A 21,441-nucleotide genomic window follows, 5' to 3' on the forward strand; every position below is an offset into this window, starting at 1 on the left:
ATAGAGAGAGAGAGAGAGAGAGAGAGAGAGAGAGAGAGAGAGAGAAGGGATAAGATAAGAGGCTATATAATATTCAGAACCATCAGGAATTCCTCTAGTTGCTATTGCTTCATTATAGCCACGTTCCCTCTAAGCTGTGGAGTCTTGTGAGCAACAATTCTACTTTGTGAGCTACTGGCATTAAAGTCATGAGTGAGCAATTTGGCTACTGCATAAGTTAGTTTGCTTCGGAGCCATCCTTCCTGAGCTAAGACAAAAAATTGTGAGCTGGAGGCTAAACAACTGTGAGCTAGCTCACACTAACTCAGCTTAGAGGGAACACTGACCACTAGTAAAATCACTTTACTGTCAAAAATGGCAAGATGATTTAATTTCAAGGCATTGTTCCCTGGGTTTTCAGAGGTCGAAATGCTTCTGCACATTGATATCATCATTGAAATGACATGACTTTTCTGTCATGCCTTTCTCCAAAATTCTTAGCTTGTTTGTGTGCAATTCACATATACTTAAAATGGATCATATGTTCTGTTTTGGCAAAGCGTTGGAGTGACTTTCAAGAGCATACAGTATCTGAATATTGTAATGAGGGAAGTGATCTCGCATCACAGGCATTCTTGAATGCTTTCACCAATGTGTCCTTTATTGCCATCATCTATGAAAACCCTAGTGTCAGACCCCTGGTCAAGAGACTCTCAACAACACTCTCTTTGGCAGTCATTTGCTTATTGAGATATCTGCATGGTCCAGGTGGAATAATACTGTGTCAGAACTGAGGTTCACCTGGGAAATTCCATAGTTATAGACAGTTCAAACAAAATTGCACCAATCACACGTTGCCAACCTCCCGCCTACATTTTGCTTTTCTAACCCCTGGGAATATATGGTTCCTTTATCTATGAAAGGTCATCCCTGGCATTCAGGGAGGTATCTTGGAGGAACAGTTACAGCTTCTACAACCCTGCAGTTCACACACTCCAACACTCACACCCAGGAATTTCCCGTCCCCCAGATATTATGGCAAACTAGAGACAGGGTTTGACACCTAGTGAATTACTGACTATAGGCTTGTTCTTGGCAAAAATACGACTATGCTTTTAGGCTCTCTCACTCCTGCCATCTCAATTATTGCCAGGACAACCTTGACTCCATGTATGCAAAGTTTTACAAAGAATTTTGAATCGTGTGCAGGATATGAAGAATGCATATCATCTCTGTGGTTCCTAAAGCAAGTTTCAAGCCTTCATTATTAGTGGTCTGATGAAATAAGGCCATCAGGATTTTGGTCCTAGTGCAAAGAATCCAGTATGCCTTTGTATATTTCAAAGCATATTTCACTTCCTTGTAACTGGAAGTTTTTTGGAAATCCTGTGTCAAAGGGCCTTCCTAACCAGATATACTGCCGGCTATGAGAGCTAGAAACTTGTTTTGTTTTGTTTTTAAAGGCAGATTCTCAAGATTCTTCCCCATTCACTACAACATTAGGAAAACATTTACACATGCATCCTTATTGCATGCACAGTTTTTGCCCTATGAAAAATTAGGCAAGCTTGCATAGTATTGATTTATACAGTTATTTTCTGAGTACACTGTTGGCATTTCCCTGGTGCACCCTTTTCTCTGCATCATTGAAAAACAGGGAGGAAAAGGAAACTAGTGATCTGTGCCATGCCTTCTTTTTCAAACTCCATTCCATTTTATATAAAAGAGTCCTCATGGCTAAGCTCAGTGTTTTATTTCAACATCAATAACATATAGTTTACATTTTCTTAATTTGGGTAATTTTTAAATCTTTACCAAGTGAAAACATGGCATGAAATGTGCATAATTTAGTTTTAATTTGGATAACAGGTCTTGTTAGCATAATTCTCCTTGGCAATGCATTTGGATTTCTTTGGCATTGAATTCTACTAGCCCTGAATATTATAGCTCTGTTGTTTAAGAGAACCTTAATGATGTTTTCCTCTGCAACAGGACAATTGCTTCTTAAATTAATGTGCTCAAATGAATGTACGTTTGGACATAGCTGGATCTTCTAGCAGGCATTTCTTGTGGAAGCAGATCTTTCCTGCCTAGGCACCTGCAATTTCAAAGAAGTGGGGAAGGGGACTTGTGGGAATAAGGGGCTGCTGTAAATATGCAAAATGGAGACTCTTGTGGTAGAGGAAGCAACACTGGAGGAAAAGAGAGATGGAGGCCCTGTCACCCGATTCCCCTTCCTCACAGCAGCCCCCTGTGCCACATTTTGTGCCAGCATTAGCTTTTCAGAGCTTACTGGAGCCTGCTGTGGATGAATAGGGTTGCCAGATCTTACCTGCGCCCGGTGGGGGTGAGATCCAACCTGGCTCATGGAGTCTTCTGGCACACACACTGCATGACATTGTCACACCAGGCAGTTGTTCAGAGGATGCTCTAGCATTTGGGTAAAAAATTCTATGGTCACCACAGAGTTTTTACCCAAATGCTAGAGCATCCCCGCACAATGTGCCCAACGTAATGACGTCATCTTTTAGTGACATCATTGTGCCATGCACATTGGGCGCAATAGAGCTCTTCAGGGGCAGGGCTCCCTCACCGGACAGCTGACTGGCAGTGGATTGGGGGGGCGAAAGCAGGAAAAAACCCCACACCAATCGGGGGAATGGCAACCCTAGCTGTGGAGAAAGCAGGGTGGGAAATATTTGCATCCAATAGCACCTTCGTGCTTGCAGTTCATAGGATCCGATCCATTGCCTTTTGATGATTTGTCCTTGCTCGCTAAAACTCTAACACCATTAAACAGTGGCTTTGTTCTTTATTCCAGGTCATGGGTTATATGGAACTTTTGAAATGTTGTCCTCCTGGAGGAAAACTAGAGAAGACCAACATGTAAAAGAGAGAACGGCAGCTGTATTTGCAGACTCCATGCTCTCCTTCTCTCTCACCACTGCCATGTACCTGGTCACTTTTGGAATAGGTGCCAGCCCCTTCACTAACATTGAAGCAGCCAGGATCTTCTGCTGCAATTCCTGTATTGCAATTTTCTTCAACTACCTCTATGTACTCTCCTTTTATGGTTCCAGCCTCGTGTTTACTGGCTACATAGAAAACAACTACCAGCATAGTATCTTCTGCAGAAAGGTACCAAAGCCAGAGGTATTGCAAGAGAAACCTGCCTGGTACAGGTTCCTTCTGACAGCCAAATTCAGCGAGGACACAACAGAGCCAGAGGAGACAAACAGTTATGAAAGTCACCTTTTGGTGTGTTTCCTCAAGCGTTATTACTGTGACTGGATAACGAACACTTACGTCAAACCTTTTGTAGTTCTCTTTTATCTTATTTATATTTCCTTTGCCTTAATGGGCTACCTGCAGGTCAATGAAGAATCAGACCTTAGTAACATTGTAGCAACTGCGACACGAACCATGGAGTATACTGCTGCTCAGCAGAAATACTTCAGTAATTACAGCCCAGTCATTGGGTTTTATATCTATGAATCAATAGAATACTGGAACATGACCGTTCAAGATGACATGCTAGAATACACCAAGGGGTTTGTGAGGATATCTTGGTTTGAGAGCTACTTAAATTACCTTAGAAAACTCAACATATCAACCGGATTACCCAGAAAAATTTTTACAGATGTGTTGAGAAACTCCTTTCTGAAAACCCCTCAGTTTGCTCACTTTTCAGAGGATATCATTTTCTCCAAGAAGTACAACGAAGTTGAAGTTGTAGCCTCTAGAATGTTCTTGGTGGCTAAGACAATGGAAACCAAACGAGAAGAGCTTTACCACCTCCTGGAAACCTTAAGGAAGCTCTCTCTCAAATCTAAGGTTAAATTCATTGTTTTCAACCCCTCGTTTGTATACATGGATCGTTATGCCTCGTATGTGGGGGCCCCCTTGCAGAATTCCTGCATCAGTGCTTTATTCCTGCTCTTCTTCTCTGCATTTCTTGTGGCAGACTCTCTCATCAATGTATGGCTCACGCTCACTGTTGCCTCAGTTGAATTTGGAGTTATAGGTTTTATGACCTTGTGGAAAGTGGAACTGGACTGTATTTCTGTGTTGTGCTTAATTTATGGGATTAATTATACAGTTGACAACTGTGCACCTCTCTTGTCAACATTTGTCCTGGGCAAAGATTTCACAAGAACTAAATGGGTAAAGAATGCCCTGGAAGTGCACGGGGTAGCTATTTTACAGAGCTACCTCTGCTATATTGTTGGTCTGATTCCTCTTGCAGCTGTGCCTTCAAATCTGACCCGTACACTGTTCAGGTGCTTGTTTTTGATAGCATTAGTCACCTTCTTTCATTGCTTTGCCATTTTACCTGTGATACTGACTTTTGTGCCACCATCCAAGAAAAAGAGGAAAGAGAAGAAAACTCCTGAGAACCGAGAGGAAATTGAGTGTGTAGAAATGGTAGATATGGATAGCACTCGAGTGGTTGACCAAATTACAACTGTGTGACTAGTTGTTAGTTTTGGTTTTGTTCTTTTCTTTAACCCTAGATCTTACTGAGAGAAGAAAAATCATATTGATTATAAAATGGGGAGATGGATTTCATTTTCAAATTAAAACCAGAAATACCCAAAGCAGTGGACAAGGGAAAAAGAACATTTCTAAACATTGATTGGCCTTCTCTATAAAAGTACAGAGAAATTTACATTCATTTTGTACAAAGAGAGTGTCAATTTGGTTGGTACCTGAGATAAGAAAATAGAGGTGGGTTACTAAATCATACGTTGCTGTGTTTACCCTGAAGAACCTGCTGGTTTTGTGGCAGAATCCCAGTATATTAAAAGGTCAACTGTCAAGACTGAAGGAGCATTAAGTGTACATTTTGGACATACCTTTAGAAAATTTTCAGTACAGCAATAACTCCAGTGAGTCAGCTATTATGGATCTTAGCCATCCCATTGAACTTTCATTTCTATTTCTTTTTCTGAATGGAAACATATATGCAAGTTTGTAAAACATACAAAAAAGCCAAGCAAATTAGGTTACATAGTGGTAAACACAGCAATCACTTTCACCATAGGATTATGCTGCTGTTGCCTTCTTTTCTGAATTAATAGATGTTTTGAAATGCAATTAGTCCCCAGTATATTTTAAATATAACATAATTTTGTAGCATTTTTAAAAAGAGAGTGTATTAATTATATGCATAAGGCATACAGCCACGCAAGTCATTCTGGTTCTCAGATAAAAATCCATTTTCTGAACATGTTTTCTCTCATTGAAGAGATGCTGTTTACCAATGCTAGACTTTGTAGCTCTAACTTAAACTATGCTAGGGGATCTAACAGCAGCCTAGAGAAAGGATATCTTAAGCACTTCACCAAAATCCATGAACAAAGCCTCAGATGCCTAATTTCCTCAAACAAATAAGAGCCTTCATGGCAGGCTGCTCACTACTAATGCACTCCAAAAAGATCAATGGACAGCTTCACATAACATGCAACATGGATTACAGTCCCCTTCAATAATCTCTGCTACAGACAATAAGAGACTTGAAAATGAATAGGACTACTAAAGGAGTAGTGACTTTTGAACACTAGATGCTGTGACCTTCCTTAAGGTCATGCTCTAAGTGACTTCCCTAATAATGGACCTCGATAAAATCTAGCCCTACCCTGAAAAATGTCATTATTACAACATGCCAAAGATAGGCAGATACCGGTTTTACAGATAGTGTTCCTGCAGTGATTTATGCCAGAGCAGTATAAATATTAAAAATCTTGTCCCTTTGGTGTATCTCCTTACATTAGTTAGAGCAATGTCAGTGTCTGTGATATGGATGAACACAATGTTACCTTTCCACACATGCACTTTACGATGTACAAGGAGTTATGATGGACTTTAATGAGGGAATTGGCAATCAAATCATGCTGCTGCTTTAGTTGATACAATGCTTTTGCCATGGCAGATATGGGATGCTTTACCAAAACACTTCCCAAAGCTCCCTCGAGTGGGGCCAGGTGGATCTCCTGATGGCACCTGGTATTTTTGGCCACTGTGTGACAGAGTGTTGGACTGGATGGGCCATTGGCCTGATCCAACATTGGCTTCTCTTATGTTCTTATGAGCCCTTGTTACAAGCAGTCATCCACAGCACATCATTGCCTCAGTACTGGCGAGGCAGTCCTGCTCTGCCAGCCCACTGCTGACCCGCCTCCACTGCTGTCTTTTTCTCAAGCCAGAGTTTACCTTGAAAAAGCTTTTATGTGTGTGGCAATGTGCACAAGCTGCGCTGGAAGACTCTAGTAGCATCACCACAATGGCTGTTGCTGATCCCACATATGAAAGGTGGTGGGGCCCTAAGATCAAGGCAAACGGATGAGTGCTCATACTGACTCTTATGCTGATACTGGGCTGCTTGGATCAGTTCCTGTTTGCCACAGCAGAAAATAAGACTGAGATGTTAATATCACAGTTGAGAACTGAAGCCCATTGCTTCCAAATGGGAAAAAAAGCCTTAAAACAAAGCTGGGAGGAACCTTTTGGTCAGATATTACATACTGTATTATGTACTCAATCACATTCATTCAAAAGGTCCTGTCAAGGACTTGAAGTATACAAAATACCTTTGGTAGATGAAAATGCCTCTGATAGTTCTCACTGACAAAATTGGGCTGCAGGTGTTTTTAGTGGCCTGGTGGTTTGGTCAACCTATGTGGATAAGCACCTATACCATGTGATCAAAACTCAAACCCACTTAGAAGACCAAAGAAATTTTCCAGGGTATAAACTTTCATGAGTCAAAGGTCACTTTGACAGTTGCCTAATGGTATCTAACAAGCTGAACTTTGATTCATGAAAGCTTATACCATGGGAAATGTTGGTCATTTAAGGTGCTACTGGACTCAAATTGTGTTCTTCCACTACAGACTAACATGGCTACCCACCTGTACTATTTGAGTAATACATTAGCAAGTTTGCTGAAATCTCTTCTGTTTATTTTCAGATATGCATCTTAGCCATTCTTGCTGCTTAGCTCTGCTAGAAGGGCCTTTTGTTGCTCTTTGTTTGGTATCGCTGTATGTGAAAGTGAAGATGTTTTGTTTCAATATAAAATATTTTGTCATTCTTGCCAGTGTGTGAGGTATTCAAGCAGGAGACTTTGTATCCCTGCCAAACCTCTCTCCTTCCCAAAACAGAAACAAAACAAAAAAAATCATAATGCATCAACTTGGCAAGTTGTTCTTCGCACAAAACTTGGATGAATATACAGTAGCAACTGGAAGTTGTAACGCAGCTTCATTCTTGGCAGTCATCAGTGGAGAGGATGCCATCTTTCTTTGGCATCGGACAGACTGATAACAACCGAAACCAGGCAGACTAGTACTCCAGAACAAACTTAACTGAATGGGGTCATTCCCATCCATGCTCAAACTTTGTAGCGATGATGTCAATGAAACTTGCAGCTACCTGGTCCAGAATAGGAATTTGCAAATTTCGTATTGCTCACTGATATCTGAAACTAAAGGCAATGTACCTAGAAAGTTCTAGTAACAAGCAATCACTGTGATTTATGGCCACTGTATTTTATAATTAATTTTAAAAAATGGTCCTTACACATTACATAGAAAAATATCACACCACATAATACGATCCTGCATCACAAAATTTAGAAAGGTTGTGGTATTGTAGAACAGCTTCTGTAATGAGTTGTAGTAAGTTGATGAGCATCTAGATGTAACCCCGTTTCCTAGTTGATTTTCCTCAGAAGTTATCATAGTAGATCTTCCTCAGAAATTATGTCCCTCTTATTTACAACTCAGCTTTTACACAAGAAGCAAGGTAGTCCATTAACGTTTCGTTAATTAAGCACAAAGGAGGCTTTGTACCTGATTACTGTACCTGATTACAGGAGATAGAGTCTCAGATACTAGTTGCTGCTCCAACAAAAGCTCATCAGTAATAGCATTACCATATTTTATGTTAGAAATTTTGATTAAAAAATCCTAAATTTCAAACATTGGTTCTTCCTTCTTAGTTTAAAACTGCAGCTGCCTTCTTTCTGACCATGCCAACAAAATGTGAAAGATCATTATAAATCCAATTTTGTCTTCATTGTGTAAAATTAGTATATAATGTATAAAAGGCATGAAAATGGTATAAAAGAAACCAGTGAATTAGGAGGCAACAAAAATGGGCAAAATGAAACGGGTATACAACAATTACATACAAAAACAAAACGAAATGGAAAAAGTGCAAATTCGTATAACCCTACTTTTTAAATGTTCCAAAGGAACAAAATGACCATGTGGGGGAGGTAGAAAAGAGCATGAACAGTAGCACCTTAAATGCCAACAAGATTTGTGGCAGGGTATGAGCTTTCATGAGTCACTGCTCACGTCTTCAGATACACATAGGATCATAGCAGCAAGCTCTGTCCTGGCATTACACTGGAACGTAAGAGTCTATGGGGGTAATCTTGCCTTTTCCTGATTGACTGCAAAGTTCCTAAAGAGTATGCACATAGACTCTATGCATGCATTCCAGTGACCACTCCAAAGCTATTCATATTGCCATCTATTATGTGATTTTATTCAACCCATAGCGAATAATGTTCCATCAAAACATTTATTTACTTATATCAGACATTTCCACAGCAATGTGCACAAGACAGGTTAAAATAAAACAAAAAAGACAAATAAAATAAAATCATCCCATGCATAAAATTAACTAAAATAAAAACAATGCACTCTTAAGCAGAGTTACACCCATCTCAGCCTGGTGATTTCAATGGAGTTAGAAGGGTGTGACTGTTTATGATTATATTGTAAGAGAGCTATACCAGCAGCAGCAACTGAAAAGACAAGCATTTTGAAAACCTCATGAGATAGGCAAAAATAGCAAATAATAAGGGGGAGGGACATAAGCACAGTTAACAAAAAGACAGCTGAATATATATTTTTTAAAAAACAGCCTTGTCTTTGATGGTTAATGATGGTGCCAAGTGCAAAGGGGAGAATTCCAAAGCCAGGGGGCATCTACTGAAAAAGCCATATCCTTTGTGAACACCCACCTCACTGATGAAGGCAGGGGATACAAACACGGGCCTACAACAATGAATGCAGTGCCCAGGCAGACTATACAAGAATATACCCTAGGCACAAACCCTATAAGGCTTTATGGATTAAAACCAGCATCTTGAATTGGGGCCAGAAACAATCAGGCAGCTACTGAAGATCTTTAAGTCCATAATCTGCTTCAGCTACTAATATTGCTGCTGAATTCTGAACTAAATTGAAGTTTCCAAACCATCTTGAAGGGCAGCTGCACGTAGAGTACATTACAGTACCCCACTTGCCAGATCAGACTTCTTGAGGAAAGTTCACACATGACAAACTAACTGAAGGTGCTACAGAAGAAATCTGATCCAGCTGTAGATCCAGATCTTACAGCACCCCTAAACTGTGAACCTGCTCTTTCAGTGGGAGTTCTATCCCATCCAGAGTAGGCCATCTGTCAATTCCACAGTCAACGCCTGCACCAACCAACAATACCCCTGGAGTCTCTGTACTGAGCTTGAATATCTGCAGTCTTCTCTGAATTGAGCTTCAGTTTGCTGACTTTTATCCAGGCCATTACCACATCCAAATACTAATTCCAAACATCACCTGATTCAGATGAAGAGTAGAAATATTATAGTTGTCATCAGCATATTGATGACATTTATTTCCCGATCTCCCGTTTACCATTTTTATGTAGCATTGGGAAGGGGGGGAAATACTTGAACCTTGTAGAACACCATGCTAGAACTGTCAAAACAAAAATCCACACAATCTGGAAAAATTAGGTAGGAAGGAGCCATCAGAACACACTGCCTGTAATACCTAAGCTAGCCAATGATCCAGAAGGATACTTTGGCTGATGATATAGAATGTTACCAAGAGATCCAACAGAACTAAAAGGAACATGCAAATTTTGTCACATTTCTGGCAAACATCCATTAGGGCAAACAAAGCAGTTTCTATTCCAAGACCAGGCCTGGAGTTCAACTGAAATGAGTCTAGAACAAAAAGTCTAGTGGCACCTTTTAAGACCAACAAAGTTTTTTTCAAAGTGTGAACTTTAGGATTGTCTGACAAAGTGTGCATGCACACAAAAGCTCACACCTTGAATAAAACTTTGTTGGTCTTAAAGGTGCCACTGGACTCTACCTTTGTTCTATTGCTTCAGACCAACACAGCTGCCGACTTTGAAATGTGTCTACTTAATCAGTTTCATCCCAAACCTTTCGAGCTGACCAGTCATCACCCACACAAGCATCTTGCTGCCTAAGGAAATATTTGCAACAAGCCTACAGTTATTTAAATGTATAGTTACTTGAATTTAAGTCTATTTGTTTACAAACTGCTATACTTACTTCATTATTTCAACTTGCAGAAATGTTACCTTTTTGTACTTGCTTCTAAACCAGATAAAGAGAATACTTTAAAATTAGCTCCTAAACACAATGTGGCAGAAAAGCTCAAAGATATGCATATTTACATCTCATTGAAACCAGTTGGATATAAGCACCAGTCCTGTATTGGATTATGGCCACTTATCTTAAATTTTTTTATAGCATGTCATTATACCATTAAAATACCACCATTTTGCCCGTTAGGCTTAAGCTCTTAAATTCACTGCATCATTATTCCTTTAGCAGAATAATTCTTTTAAAAGTATAACAACATCTGTTTAATAACTGATTGGCCAGAACAGTGTTGTGTTTGGTTTGGGGTATTTTTAGTCTTGGGTAAAAAAATAAACCTCACTGTCTCTCTAACAAGTTCATATTTGTCTTGCATGTAGAAGTTAAGATTCTTTGTATTAACTTTGTGTGAGTTCATTATCAGTTTACAAGCATTCTGAGTCTAAGGGAAGATGAAGAAAGAAAAACTGAAGCAACTGGAATGATTTCACTGTCAATAGTCCATGTCCAAAATTTATGCCCAGCATTTTATTGGAAACCATGCATATTAGATTAACACTAGAGCTCAGAAACCCTGAAGAAAATCTGTCCAGCAAGGGAAAACTGATCTTTTCCTAAATGCCTTACAAAATGAGGTTAGACCTGTAAAAGCATAAAAACACGTAAAAGGTTGATGTTTGAACAAAAGATGCCAGAATATCTTTGTATCCCGTGAGGGTGTACAGACCAAGGCTGGATGCAGAAGGATTAGTAGTGCTCTTTTCTGTTCTTCAACACTGCCTGAGTTGGTTCACCTGCCAATAAGTTAACACTATTCCAGCCAATGATTTGGGTCCATTAGGAAAATAGACACAAATCTATATTTTAAAATATTTCATTTTATTGGGGAAAATTTGACATTCGAATGACCTGTGAAAACACACTTTCAAACAACAAAATAAGGACAATATTAAGCTCTAGGTTAAGGCTGAAGACTAAGCACTTTTGGGAGAGAGGGAATCCTGGAAACAGCCTATTTACTGGGAGCCAAAGCGGGCCTGGCAACAGTGGCTAAGTAACCCAGGGGCTGCGGTGGGCCCAGCAGCAGTAAAGGGTCTGGAAGGGCCAGTGGCTGCCAAAGAGCTTGGGGGCCACCACAGCAGAGGAACAACCCAGGAGTTGCGCCAGACTGGGCGGTGGCTGCCAGAGAACCCGGGGGCCATGCTGGGCTCGGAGAGAAAGGGGGGGATTTCCCCCTGCAAGTCTCACTGGCCCCCACTTGTGTGTGCGTGTGTGTGTGTATACACATATACACACATGTATAAAGTATATATACTACACTATATGTCTACTAATGAGAGGTTAAAGGCTATGCAGACTATATCTGTTGCATAGGTCTGTAGATACCAAGAATACAGGCTAAGGTTTGAGGGTGTGGCTACTTTCACACATACTGAGCACACAAGATACATGTGGACCTGCCTTATACTGTCTTCCAAGCTCAGCATTGTCTGTTATAACATGGTCTCATGTGGAAGATATTTCACATCACCTATTAACTGTTTTATTTTATTTAAAAAAACCCAGGAGATTCTGTGTATTAAATTGCATCTGGGGCCTCCTGCATACAAACAATGGCTCTGCCACTTGAGTCACAGCCCTTCCTTCTGAAATGTCTCTTCCTTGTCCTCCCATACATAGTCTTGAGAGAGCTACATAACATAGTTCTCTGTTGCAGAAGCCCACAAAGCACCTGTCCACACTTAGCCATAATTCAAATTTGTCAAAACACATGAAGTCAGAATATCATAACCAGTAGCTTTTTTTACTTCAAACATACATTCATAACCTCTCTTTAAAAATATAAATGCCCTCATAAACAGAAGAGTCTTGTACTGCTTTAAAAACACTTTATGATGACTAGCAGGGTCAGCCCTGGCTAGTGTTTGGATGGGAGGCCACCGAGGAATACCTGGGTCGTGATATGGAGGCAGGCAATGGTAAACCTCCTCTGAACATCTCTTGCATTGGAAACCCCATGGGGGTCACCATAAGTCAGCTGTGACTTGACAGCAAAAACAACAACAGGCAGATTTCCTTCGGGAACGCCACAGGCTTGAAGCCCACACCAGACCCTTGCCCTGTCATCACTGCTAGTCTGGACAGTTGAGCACTGATAGGTTCTATGAAGCTGTCTCCCAAGTGTCACTCCTACCAAGGCTGTGGTACAGAAGGATCCAAGTGCTGACCTCCATATTAGCTCCAGCCTGGTAGGATCAGCGATACTCCCAAGATAATCCCCATCTCCCTAGGCGGGGGGGGGGGATTCCAAGCGCTGGGAATTGCCACATCCAATTGACCCAATCAGAAGATACTCAGGGGAAATTTCCAAGTTCTCTGTTCTACTAACCTGAAGCTTAACAAAAGTCAGCATCCAGCAAGTTACACAAAATAATAAACACACTTTAAAAATACTGCAGCTGTGTTGCCGGTATCTCAAGCAAAAGATTAGACACCCAAGCTACAATTCTTGATGGAAATGCTTAACCTGTACACATAGCAGTTGATAAAAGTTTCTGTTAATTCAGTGCTGTAAAGAGAACCCATCTAAACTGCAGGAGTCATAAACTGGCAAGTGGGAAACATCAGTAGGACTTTAAGACATTTACAAAAACTAGTGATGTCACAGACTACAGAGCATGAAAGCACAAACCACTGTTAACTGTCAGCTAAATAGAGAGAAGAAAAATGCTATAATTTTAAGATGGTGTAATAATAGAATAGTGTCAGTATGGTTGCCTGTAGATTGTAAACTACCAGGATAAAACTTACAGTTGCTACTGTACTGATCCCACAAACTGAGGGTATATTGGCACCACTTTGATTTCCAAAGATGTCAATTCCTGGTTTTTTGGTATGAATTTGTTACCCCACTGAAAAAGCACTAACTTTCGTATCCCTTGATCTGCCTTTTCTATTGCAAGAAGCTTTTAAAAAAATCTTTTTAGTCATCAACTGGCTGCAGCAAATTTGAATGACACAGTATTTGTTTAAAGTACTGCCTTTCATGGAACTGCCAAGATTAGGATGCGTGATAACATGCACAAGAAGTTTAAAAAATAATGCTTTGCTAATGCTGTTCCAGTTATAGCCACATGCCCTTTAAACCATCTAAAACCATTCTCATTATATTCTAAGAGTTTCTTACCTCAGATAATACTTATTTGTACATTTATACACCATCTTTTTAAAAAGTGAGTGGCAACAATTACAGGATTTTGGTTTTTTAAAATCACAATAGTTTAACATGTTTGTCCACAAACACCATCAAAAGCTCATTTAAATAAAAAGTGTCTTTAAGTTCTTGATGAGAAAACAAAACAAACTCAACAGGTCTAAGAAAACTTCCTCCCTCTTCCACCACCCCAAATAAGTTCAGCTTCTAATTCTGGAACTAGTCCCTCTCTTCTCTTATCCCACAAAAGCTCATTCTCCACTTAATTGTCCTTACTGCATCCTCTGTACTATTTCCCTGAATGCAAATGCCCACCCCGCCAAGTGCTGCTATTTGTTTGAACTCTTGTGATATTGGGAGGTCAGGATGAGTTCATTGGAGGAAAGTTGACCCACCTGCCTCTCATGCCATGACCCTGGTCCTCAGTGGGTCTACAATCTGCCTAAATCAGTGGTTCAAACTCCTAATAGTATAACTTCTTCAGGGACTGAACATCAGCTGGCTTGGTGGGAAATAGAGCTCTCTCTGTTTCATGGAAACATTGTCCCTTTAAAACCACTGGGTATGGAAGACTGAGCTCCAAGAGTAGCATCAGCTAGTGCAAGGTAGAGGCTCCTAAAAGTTGGCTGCAAATTACCATCATCTTCTGTGCCACATAATAAGTCAGTCATCACATCCAAGCTTGATCATTTGCACCATTTTACAGGTTACCCTGTGAAATAAATTATCTTTTAACTTTATAAACAATGGTGAGAAATGTTGGCAATCTTACAATAACCTATAAAATTGGAACTGCATGGGAGATTGCCATGAATGGTTTTAGTGCACAATACTTCAAGTTGCTACATCAGAAATACAGTAAATAGAGCCACCTATTTGTTTTGCCTTTTATTCATATGTGTTCTGAAAATTGTAGGTTTAATAGCTTTCTCATCAATGTCAACTAACTTTTGCAAACAGGTTTTCCTTCAGGTTGAAAAGGGATTATCATGTAGACAGTGATATATTTACATTGCTTGTAGTTCAGTTTCAAGGTTGTAGTAGTAAAATAATATTTAAATCATTTTCAATTTTAGAAGACCCAAATTTCAGGAAGGACCATTGTGTCAGATTGCCTTCGTTTAGCAGACTGATCTTCCAGCTTCTCAGATAATTACAGTAGCAGATCATCAGAAACTCTTCATTTCCAATAAAACTGGAAATGAAACCAACTAAATTACTGGACACATGAAGCACTTTTGAAAAGCTTGTTCAAATAAATAAAATTTGTGGGAAGCATCTCTAATAATGGGACAGTTCATACTTTTGGCAGGCACATGAAAGTTCTTTGGGAGTACACAAAGGCCTCCACTGTGAGGCAGAATTCATGTGGGTGCTTCATTATGAGAACTGGTCCTCTACATGGAGCTACTGTGATTTGTGTAATTATGGTAATCCATTAAAGAACTGCATCAGTCACACAGATAATGAAAGCTAGATGTACAATTCCCACCTGGAAGTACTACTAGATCTTAGAGATTGTCTTTGTGTATGAGGGTGACAAGTTGCAAGTGTGGTGAAATCCTGTGCACATTTTGAGGTGTGTAAGTGAAATGGGGTGCACAAAGTAAGGGCTTAATAGTATCTTAATGTTGCATTACCAAAACAAAGCGCAAGAATGTTTGTAGACTAGACAACACTAAAGAGTTTAACCAATTCCTATTTATTTTGAGTGAATACACTGCAATCTGTAATTTCCTTTCTCCAGTGGAAGAAATCTGAAAGTTTTTATTCTGGCATATGTTTCTCCATTAGGGTTGCCAACCTCCAGGTGGTGGCTGGAGATGTCCTGGGATTACAACTGGTCTGCAGGTGACAGAGATCAGTTCACTTGGAGAAAAGGGCCCCTTTGGAAGCTTTGGAAGGTGGACTCTATGGCATTCTGCCCCCATGGAAGTCCCTCGTCAAACCCCTCCCTCCTCAGGCTGCACCCAAAAAGTGCCTGGGTATTTCCCAACCCGGTGTTGGCGACCCTATTCTCCATATACAAGCTACTCATCAGATTGACAAAGAGGAGATTTTGAGGGGGAGATGTATCATCAACCTGATCTCCATTTTCTAAGGGTTCGAAACTTGGGTAGGATCCTCAGAAATAACCATGATCTGGTGTATTGGTTCAGCAACTAAATCTTGCTGGGCTATTTTTAAACTTTGACTTCCCCCAATATAATTTTCTGTAGTCAAACATATATAGGAAAGTATTTTCATAGCATTTAAATTCATGGACCTGTATCCTACATACGTTTCCTTGACCAATCCTCTTTTGAATGTCTTAAAAGAAAGGTACCATTGCCCAAGTCTGCTGCGCAGCCACACTTCCTGCTTTGGAAACATTGCTGCTTTACCCTAAATGTACAAAGACGGCCCGCAGTTGCACAGACTGAAAGAAAGATACTGCATGCATGTTTATCTTTTCCTTTATCGTTACTGTAAGTATTCCAGGATTCTATCTTGGCCCTGAAAACACTGCAAGACTGAGTCCTGGTTCAGCCACTTAAGTGAACAGAAACCATGCGTGTAGTGGAGGAGGGGATGCAGACCTCCCATCTACCATGCGGATAGCAGTCATTGGTGCCAACCTGTATAATAAGTGTCTGCTTTGAGCATACATGTTTTTGGTGACAAGGTGCCTGAATTCTGGTACAAATTCAACCCTGCCCACAAATGTTTGGTTCTTAATTTCTTTAAAAAATTAAAAAAATGGTTTAGATCCAGCAAAAAATTATAGCCAAGTGTTCTTTGGAACAGAAAGGCAGGATATAAACTCTATACAAAATAAATGACATAAAGAAGATCCAGGGTCTTTCAAAGCTTTTCCCCACATAGCTTGACTCTTCAGCAGTGTACGTACCTGTGGTAGAAGTTTTAAAGACATCATCATTTCCACTCCTGACTTCCTGCGTGGGATACCTTTCAAGTGGCCTCTCATGCTGGCCATAATATAAGTAACAATAATGAATAGTAGTATTTTGAGTAGCAGACATTTCAGTGACATGGAGCACATAGAAACCTAGTAATAGTTCATTTTTCCTTTCACACCATGCATAAGTAAGTCTGTTGCACTGAAGTGCAGAAGAAGTCAAGTTTTAATTCTGGAGCCTTTCAAAGATGTGGCACAACAGCTTGTGGTGGAAAGCAAATCAGAATAATTATCTGCAATACGGCAAAGTTTAAGAAATGTCTGAACCGAATTTTTTTTTTAAACCATGTCATGTGTCATTAATAGCCAATCACAACATTCATAGACAAACATTGATTGCCTAACCCGTGGTGCCTATAATTCATTATGATGTTCTAGAACTGTTTGCTGAACTAATTTTAATGGATCTAATCTTCAATTCTTTATTGGATTAGTCATCTAATATAAACCTTCTATTGCTCTGGTATTAAGATTTAGGAGATCTTCTGAAACAATAGGTGGAAACACATGAGCTGGTCACAATAAGGAGCTCTTACTGGAAAAGCAAATTTTATAGATAATTAGAGTAAATCTTTTTGTTTTAAAATGTAACACAAGTGCACTTTCAGAAGCTTGGCAGTTGACCTTCCATGGGAAAGAATGCTGAGGAATATGGAGAATCCCAGCTTCATTAATTAGCTTATTATATCCTCCTCCTTATGCTCTATGAAACAGACAGTTGATACCCCTATCTAATGCGTATTTGGGTCTGGATTACCTGAAAGGAATGACCTAGTCAAATTGGGGGACCTGAGCACTCTTCAGATGTTCTAAGGATGGAGGTGGGAAGACAGCAGAACTGTGGTGGAAAACAATTCCTCAGTCAACCTGTAGAACATATGCATGGACTCTACATGCATATAAATGTTCAGCTCTCTCTGAGCACTTGGGAATCCAGGGTTCCTGATCATGGGGAGAGAGCCATATGCACATGCAAGTGTATGCACATAGACTCCAGATGGGTATTCCAATGAATATTCATAGGTCAAAGCAACAGCTTGTAACTATGACTCCATTCCACCCACATGTATGTTTGTTATACCATTTTAGAACATCTGAAGGTGGTATAAAGTTAAGTTTGCTTTGCAAAGTTCAGACTGACTAATTAGCATCATAAAGTCTTTGCTGAATTCACACATGACAAAACTAGTCCTGTGTTGGACTGATCCAAGAATAAATGTTTAGCCTATAATGAAAGTATATATGTACTATACATTAATCAGAAATAAGCTATGTGGCTCTGATATTAACATTATTAGACTTCTGATTGAGCATGGACAGGAGGAAAGAAATCTCAGGTATCTAAGCAATGGAATGAAAAGAGTTCATGGAAAGTTTTGTGGATTTTTAGCCACCAGGGAGGAAAAGGTATTATGAGATTTTTTTAAAAAGTCTGAAAGTCTACTGTTTATTTTCTGTCTTGAAAGAGAACTGTCTTCTCTCATTTTTTTCCCCTTATAAGTTATCCAGAATTCAGCCACTATGGTTTAATGGCTCCCCTAACACTCTTTTGCAATTGTAAGCACTCAGGGGTTTCACTGAAAAGGGTGGCTGGATGCAGCTTCAGGACTAATTGTATCCTACAGAGTTATGTAATTATGCACCAACAGCTGAAAGGACACAATTTTAAGTCAACCTATTGTGACAGACACTGTGTAATGTCATACAATCAAATGCAATGTTTAGTAAACATAAACCTCTTTGTCATTTTGTATTTATTTATACAGGTTTAAAAAAATAAAGCACACATTTAAAAAAAACCCTACTTGGTATAGCTATACTGTTACACCAACTCTGCCTGGAACTCGATTTGTAGGTTATAAAACATGGTATGATTTTACTGTGCATTAAACTGCATGGAATGCCTTACCATACAACTGTACCATTGCAAGGAATGGCAACCACCCTATTGTGCCACCCATACAAACACACATCCATGATTTCAAGAGATTTAAATTGTGGAACTTCAGTCATCAGACCTGTTCCTGAGCACAATTAAAATAAGCTCAAACCCTAAGAAATTATCAGCCTTCCAAATAGTTACGGTGCTGGTGCTTCTTAATTCCACCAAGCTTCTGCTTATTGTTGAAAAAATCAGAAGTCCATCAAGTCTAATTCTTTGCCATGAGATAAACCAGCCATCCACCCACCTATTGAGCAGCCATTGTAATAAAGATGGAACCATATTAAATGAAAACAGGTACATGTCATTCCAATAGTTTACACATGCAACTAAAGCCCTTTTGAAAGCAATGGTACAAATTATTTACACATAAAGTTTCCTTACGATGGTTTAGATCCAGCAGTGCACAAGTGGAAACATAAATGGACTTAGCACAATTCTTCTGGCACAGGTCTTGTGAGACACCTAGCTCTGTTCTCCTTATATATTGCAGTGCACAGAAATTGGTTGCACAATACAACTGGTTGAATTGGAGATATAATAAGTTTGACAGTGCAAGGAGCTCCCACAATCTTTTACTTACGTTTCAACTTGCACAAGATCTTTTGTGCAAGCAGAAATTTTGTGCTGGATTCAACCCACTGAGTCAGGCCATTGATTTATCAAGGTCAGTATTGTCTCTGTGGCTCTCTCTCTCTCTCAGGGGTCATTTCCTGCAGGAGCGCACAGGAGCGGAGCTCCGACAGTAAAGAGCCCAGGGGGCAGGAACATGAAACAAGCCCCACCCCCTGCTCCCAGCAGCCCTCAGTCAGAGCAAGAAGCAGCCAGGTAAGTTGCAGAGCCCCACCCCAGCCCCCTGGTCCAAAACAGTCCAGTGGCAGCTTTTAGACCAAGTTTTATTCAGGTACAAGCTCTCCTCTGCGAAGACAGATCTGCACGTTTCTCCCCCCCCCATAGCTAGCAATCCCAAAAGAGTCCAGTGGAGGCTGAGCAGTGGGTGTTGCCTTCTGACACACTTCCGGTGATGTCAGGGTGTGTGGCATATGCTAATGAGTTATGCTAATGAGCTCCTGCACCTCTTTTTCTATGAAATGACCCCTGCTCTCTCTAATAGAGGTTTTCCTCATCACCTACTACCTGATCTTTTTAACTCGAGATACTGGGGGACTGAACCTCAGGCATTCTACATTCAGAATAGACACTCTACCTTTGAGCCATGGACCCTCCCTCATACCTAGTTCCAAGGTACAAGTAAATAAACCATGCTACAGCTAAACAAAAAAAATAGTTACTGGGGGTTTGGGGGGGAGGGGGAAGAGGTGCTGAAACTCTCAAGTGGGAAATGAAGTTTTCTATCTGTATACTGAAAACTCATGAACTTTTAAACATTCTTAAAATAATTCTGTTGAAGAGGTTCCAGAACTCCATTCTGGCATGTTCCCCCAGAAAAAGAAGCCCTGCAGTTACTAGCTATTGGATCTGGAAGGAAGCAAGTACTGTGGTAGTTAATATGACCCCAAGTAGAAACTTGATGGAAATAGAATATAGCAAATCCCCGCCATTCTGCATACTGTCACAGGGTATGTTTGATGTCCAGGAGGAATGGTGGGAAAACCCAGGAGGCTGATAGATCCAGAGGGATTGCTGATGTCTCTTGATAGTTTTGTGGTCAGCAAGACTGGCGCTCCTGTTGCAGCCCTGGTTGACTTGTGGAATATGGAGATGACCCAGGCTGTGGACACCGTTTCTCCTTCCATGGAGTCCAGAATGTCTCTTGGTTTATTGAGGAGCTTTGGAAGATGAAATGGTTGAGCAGATGGTTAGAGTGCATGGAGAAAAACTCAAAGCAAATGCAACCAAACAGATGAGAGTAAATTATCACCTACTCTTTGGTGGTAATTTCAGCAAAGGGAGCTGAGTTTTCTCCCACCTGTGTGTCTGCAAAATGCCATCCAGCGGAGCGCTTTTTTTTTTTTTTTTGCTTGTGAACAGCCTTTTATCTCATGCCCTAGAGGATGTTGACCCGGAAAAATACAAGTCTGCTGTAATTCCTTTGCAATGCAATTTGCAGATAAAATTGCTCATATTCTCCATGACTTAGACATCACAGTTGGACTGGCTCAGCCTCTGAGGATGACTGTAATGATCTAGCAGGTTCATAAGGGATTAGGTGGCCCTTCAGGTATGTTGGTCCCAAACCCACAAGCCTGAAGGAAAACAAAAAGGAAAAAAGTGCTGGAGAAACGCCTACTGAAAAACAGTGAAACTGAGAGAAGGCCTGAGTCTTTGGCAGAGAGGAAATGACAGCAGCTTCTTTTAATGTTCAGTTCCCTGAGCCATTTCTATTTACTACCCCCAAAGGGTGGCCAAAATGGAAGACTAGATTTGAAAGATTCCAGATAGCTTCAAGTCTAAAAAGCAAGCTTGAAAAAGAACACTCTATTTTACCTAATGAGGGATCAGGCAGATCATATTTTACTATCATTTGAGCCGAGTGAGGAGGATTTAAAGAAATAATACAAAATGATAGAAGGATTTGAAAAAGATTTTACTGTGAGTTGCACTGTAATTCATGAATGGACAAAATTTAATTCACATATGTAAAAAGAAAATGTGCCTGTGAATGATTTTGTTACCTCATTATACTCACTCTCTGACCTTTGTAAATATGGGCTCCTACATGAGGAAATGATCCAAGAGAGAACTGGAGTGGGAGTCAGGGACCTCGGTTTACCTGAGAAGCTACGGCTAGATGAGACAGTCACCACAGTGAGGCACCATGACCAGTGTTAAGAAGAAACAATCAGACCTCCGTGGACACTTGGGCAAATGCCTCCTTTCCAGATGGCAAGTAAAGAAAATTGCAACTAACCCATCAAATTTCTTGGGCTCAGTAACAGAGAACTGACCAAGTA

General features: G+C 40.2%; 1 protein-coding gene across 1 annotated transcript in view; it reads left to right on the plus strand.

Annotated features, from left to right (window-relative positions):
• Positions 1-4,452, plus strand: part of PTCHD1 (patched domain containing 1) — a 75,851-nt gene extending 71,399 nt beyond the window's left edge. Inside the window, exon 3 of the mRNA XM_015415424.1 lies at positions 2,801-4,452. Within this exon, the coding sequence (XP_015270910.1) occupies positions 2,801-4,452 (1,652 nt within the window). The remainder of the gene's footprint in view (positions 1-2,800) is intronic.
• The last annotated feature ends 16,989 nt before the right edge of the window (positions 4,453-21,441 follow it).

Source organism: Gekko japonicus, unplaced genomic scaffold (genome assembly GCF_001447785.1).
Source record: "Gekko japonicus isolate JY-2015 unplaced genomic scaffold, Gekko_japonicus_V1.1 scaffold1269, whole genome shotgun sequence".
In the NCBI taxonomy this organism is placed as follows: domain Eukaryota; kingdom Metazoa; phylum Chordata; class Lepidosauria; order Squamata; family Gekkonidae; genus Gekko; species Gekko japonicus.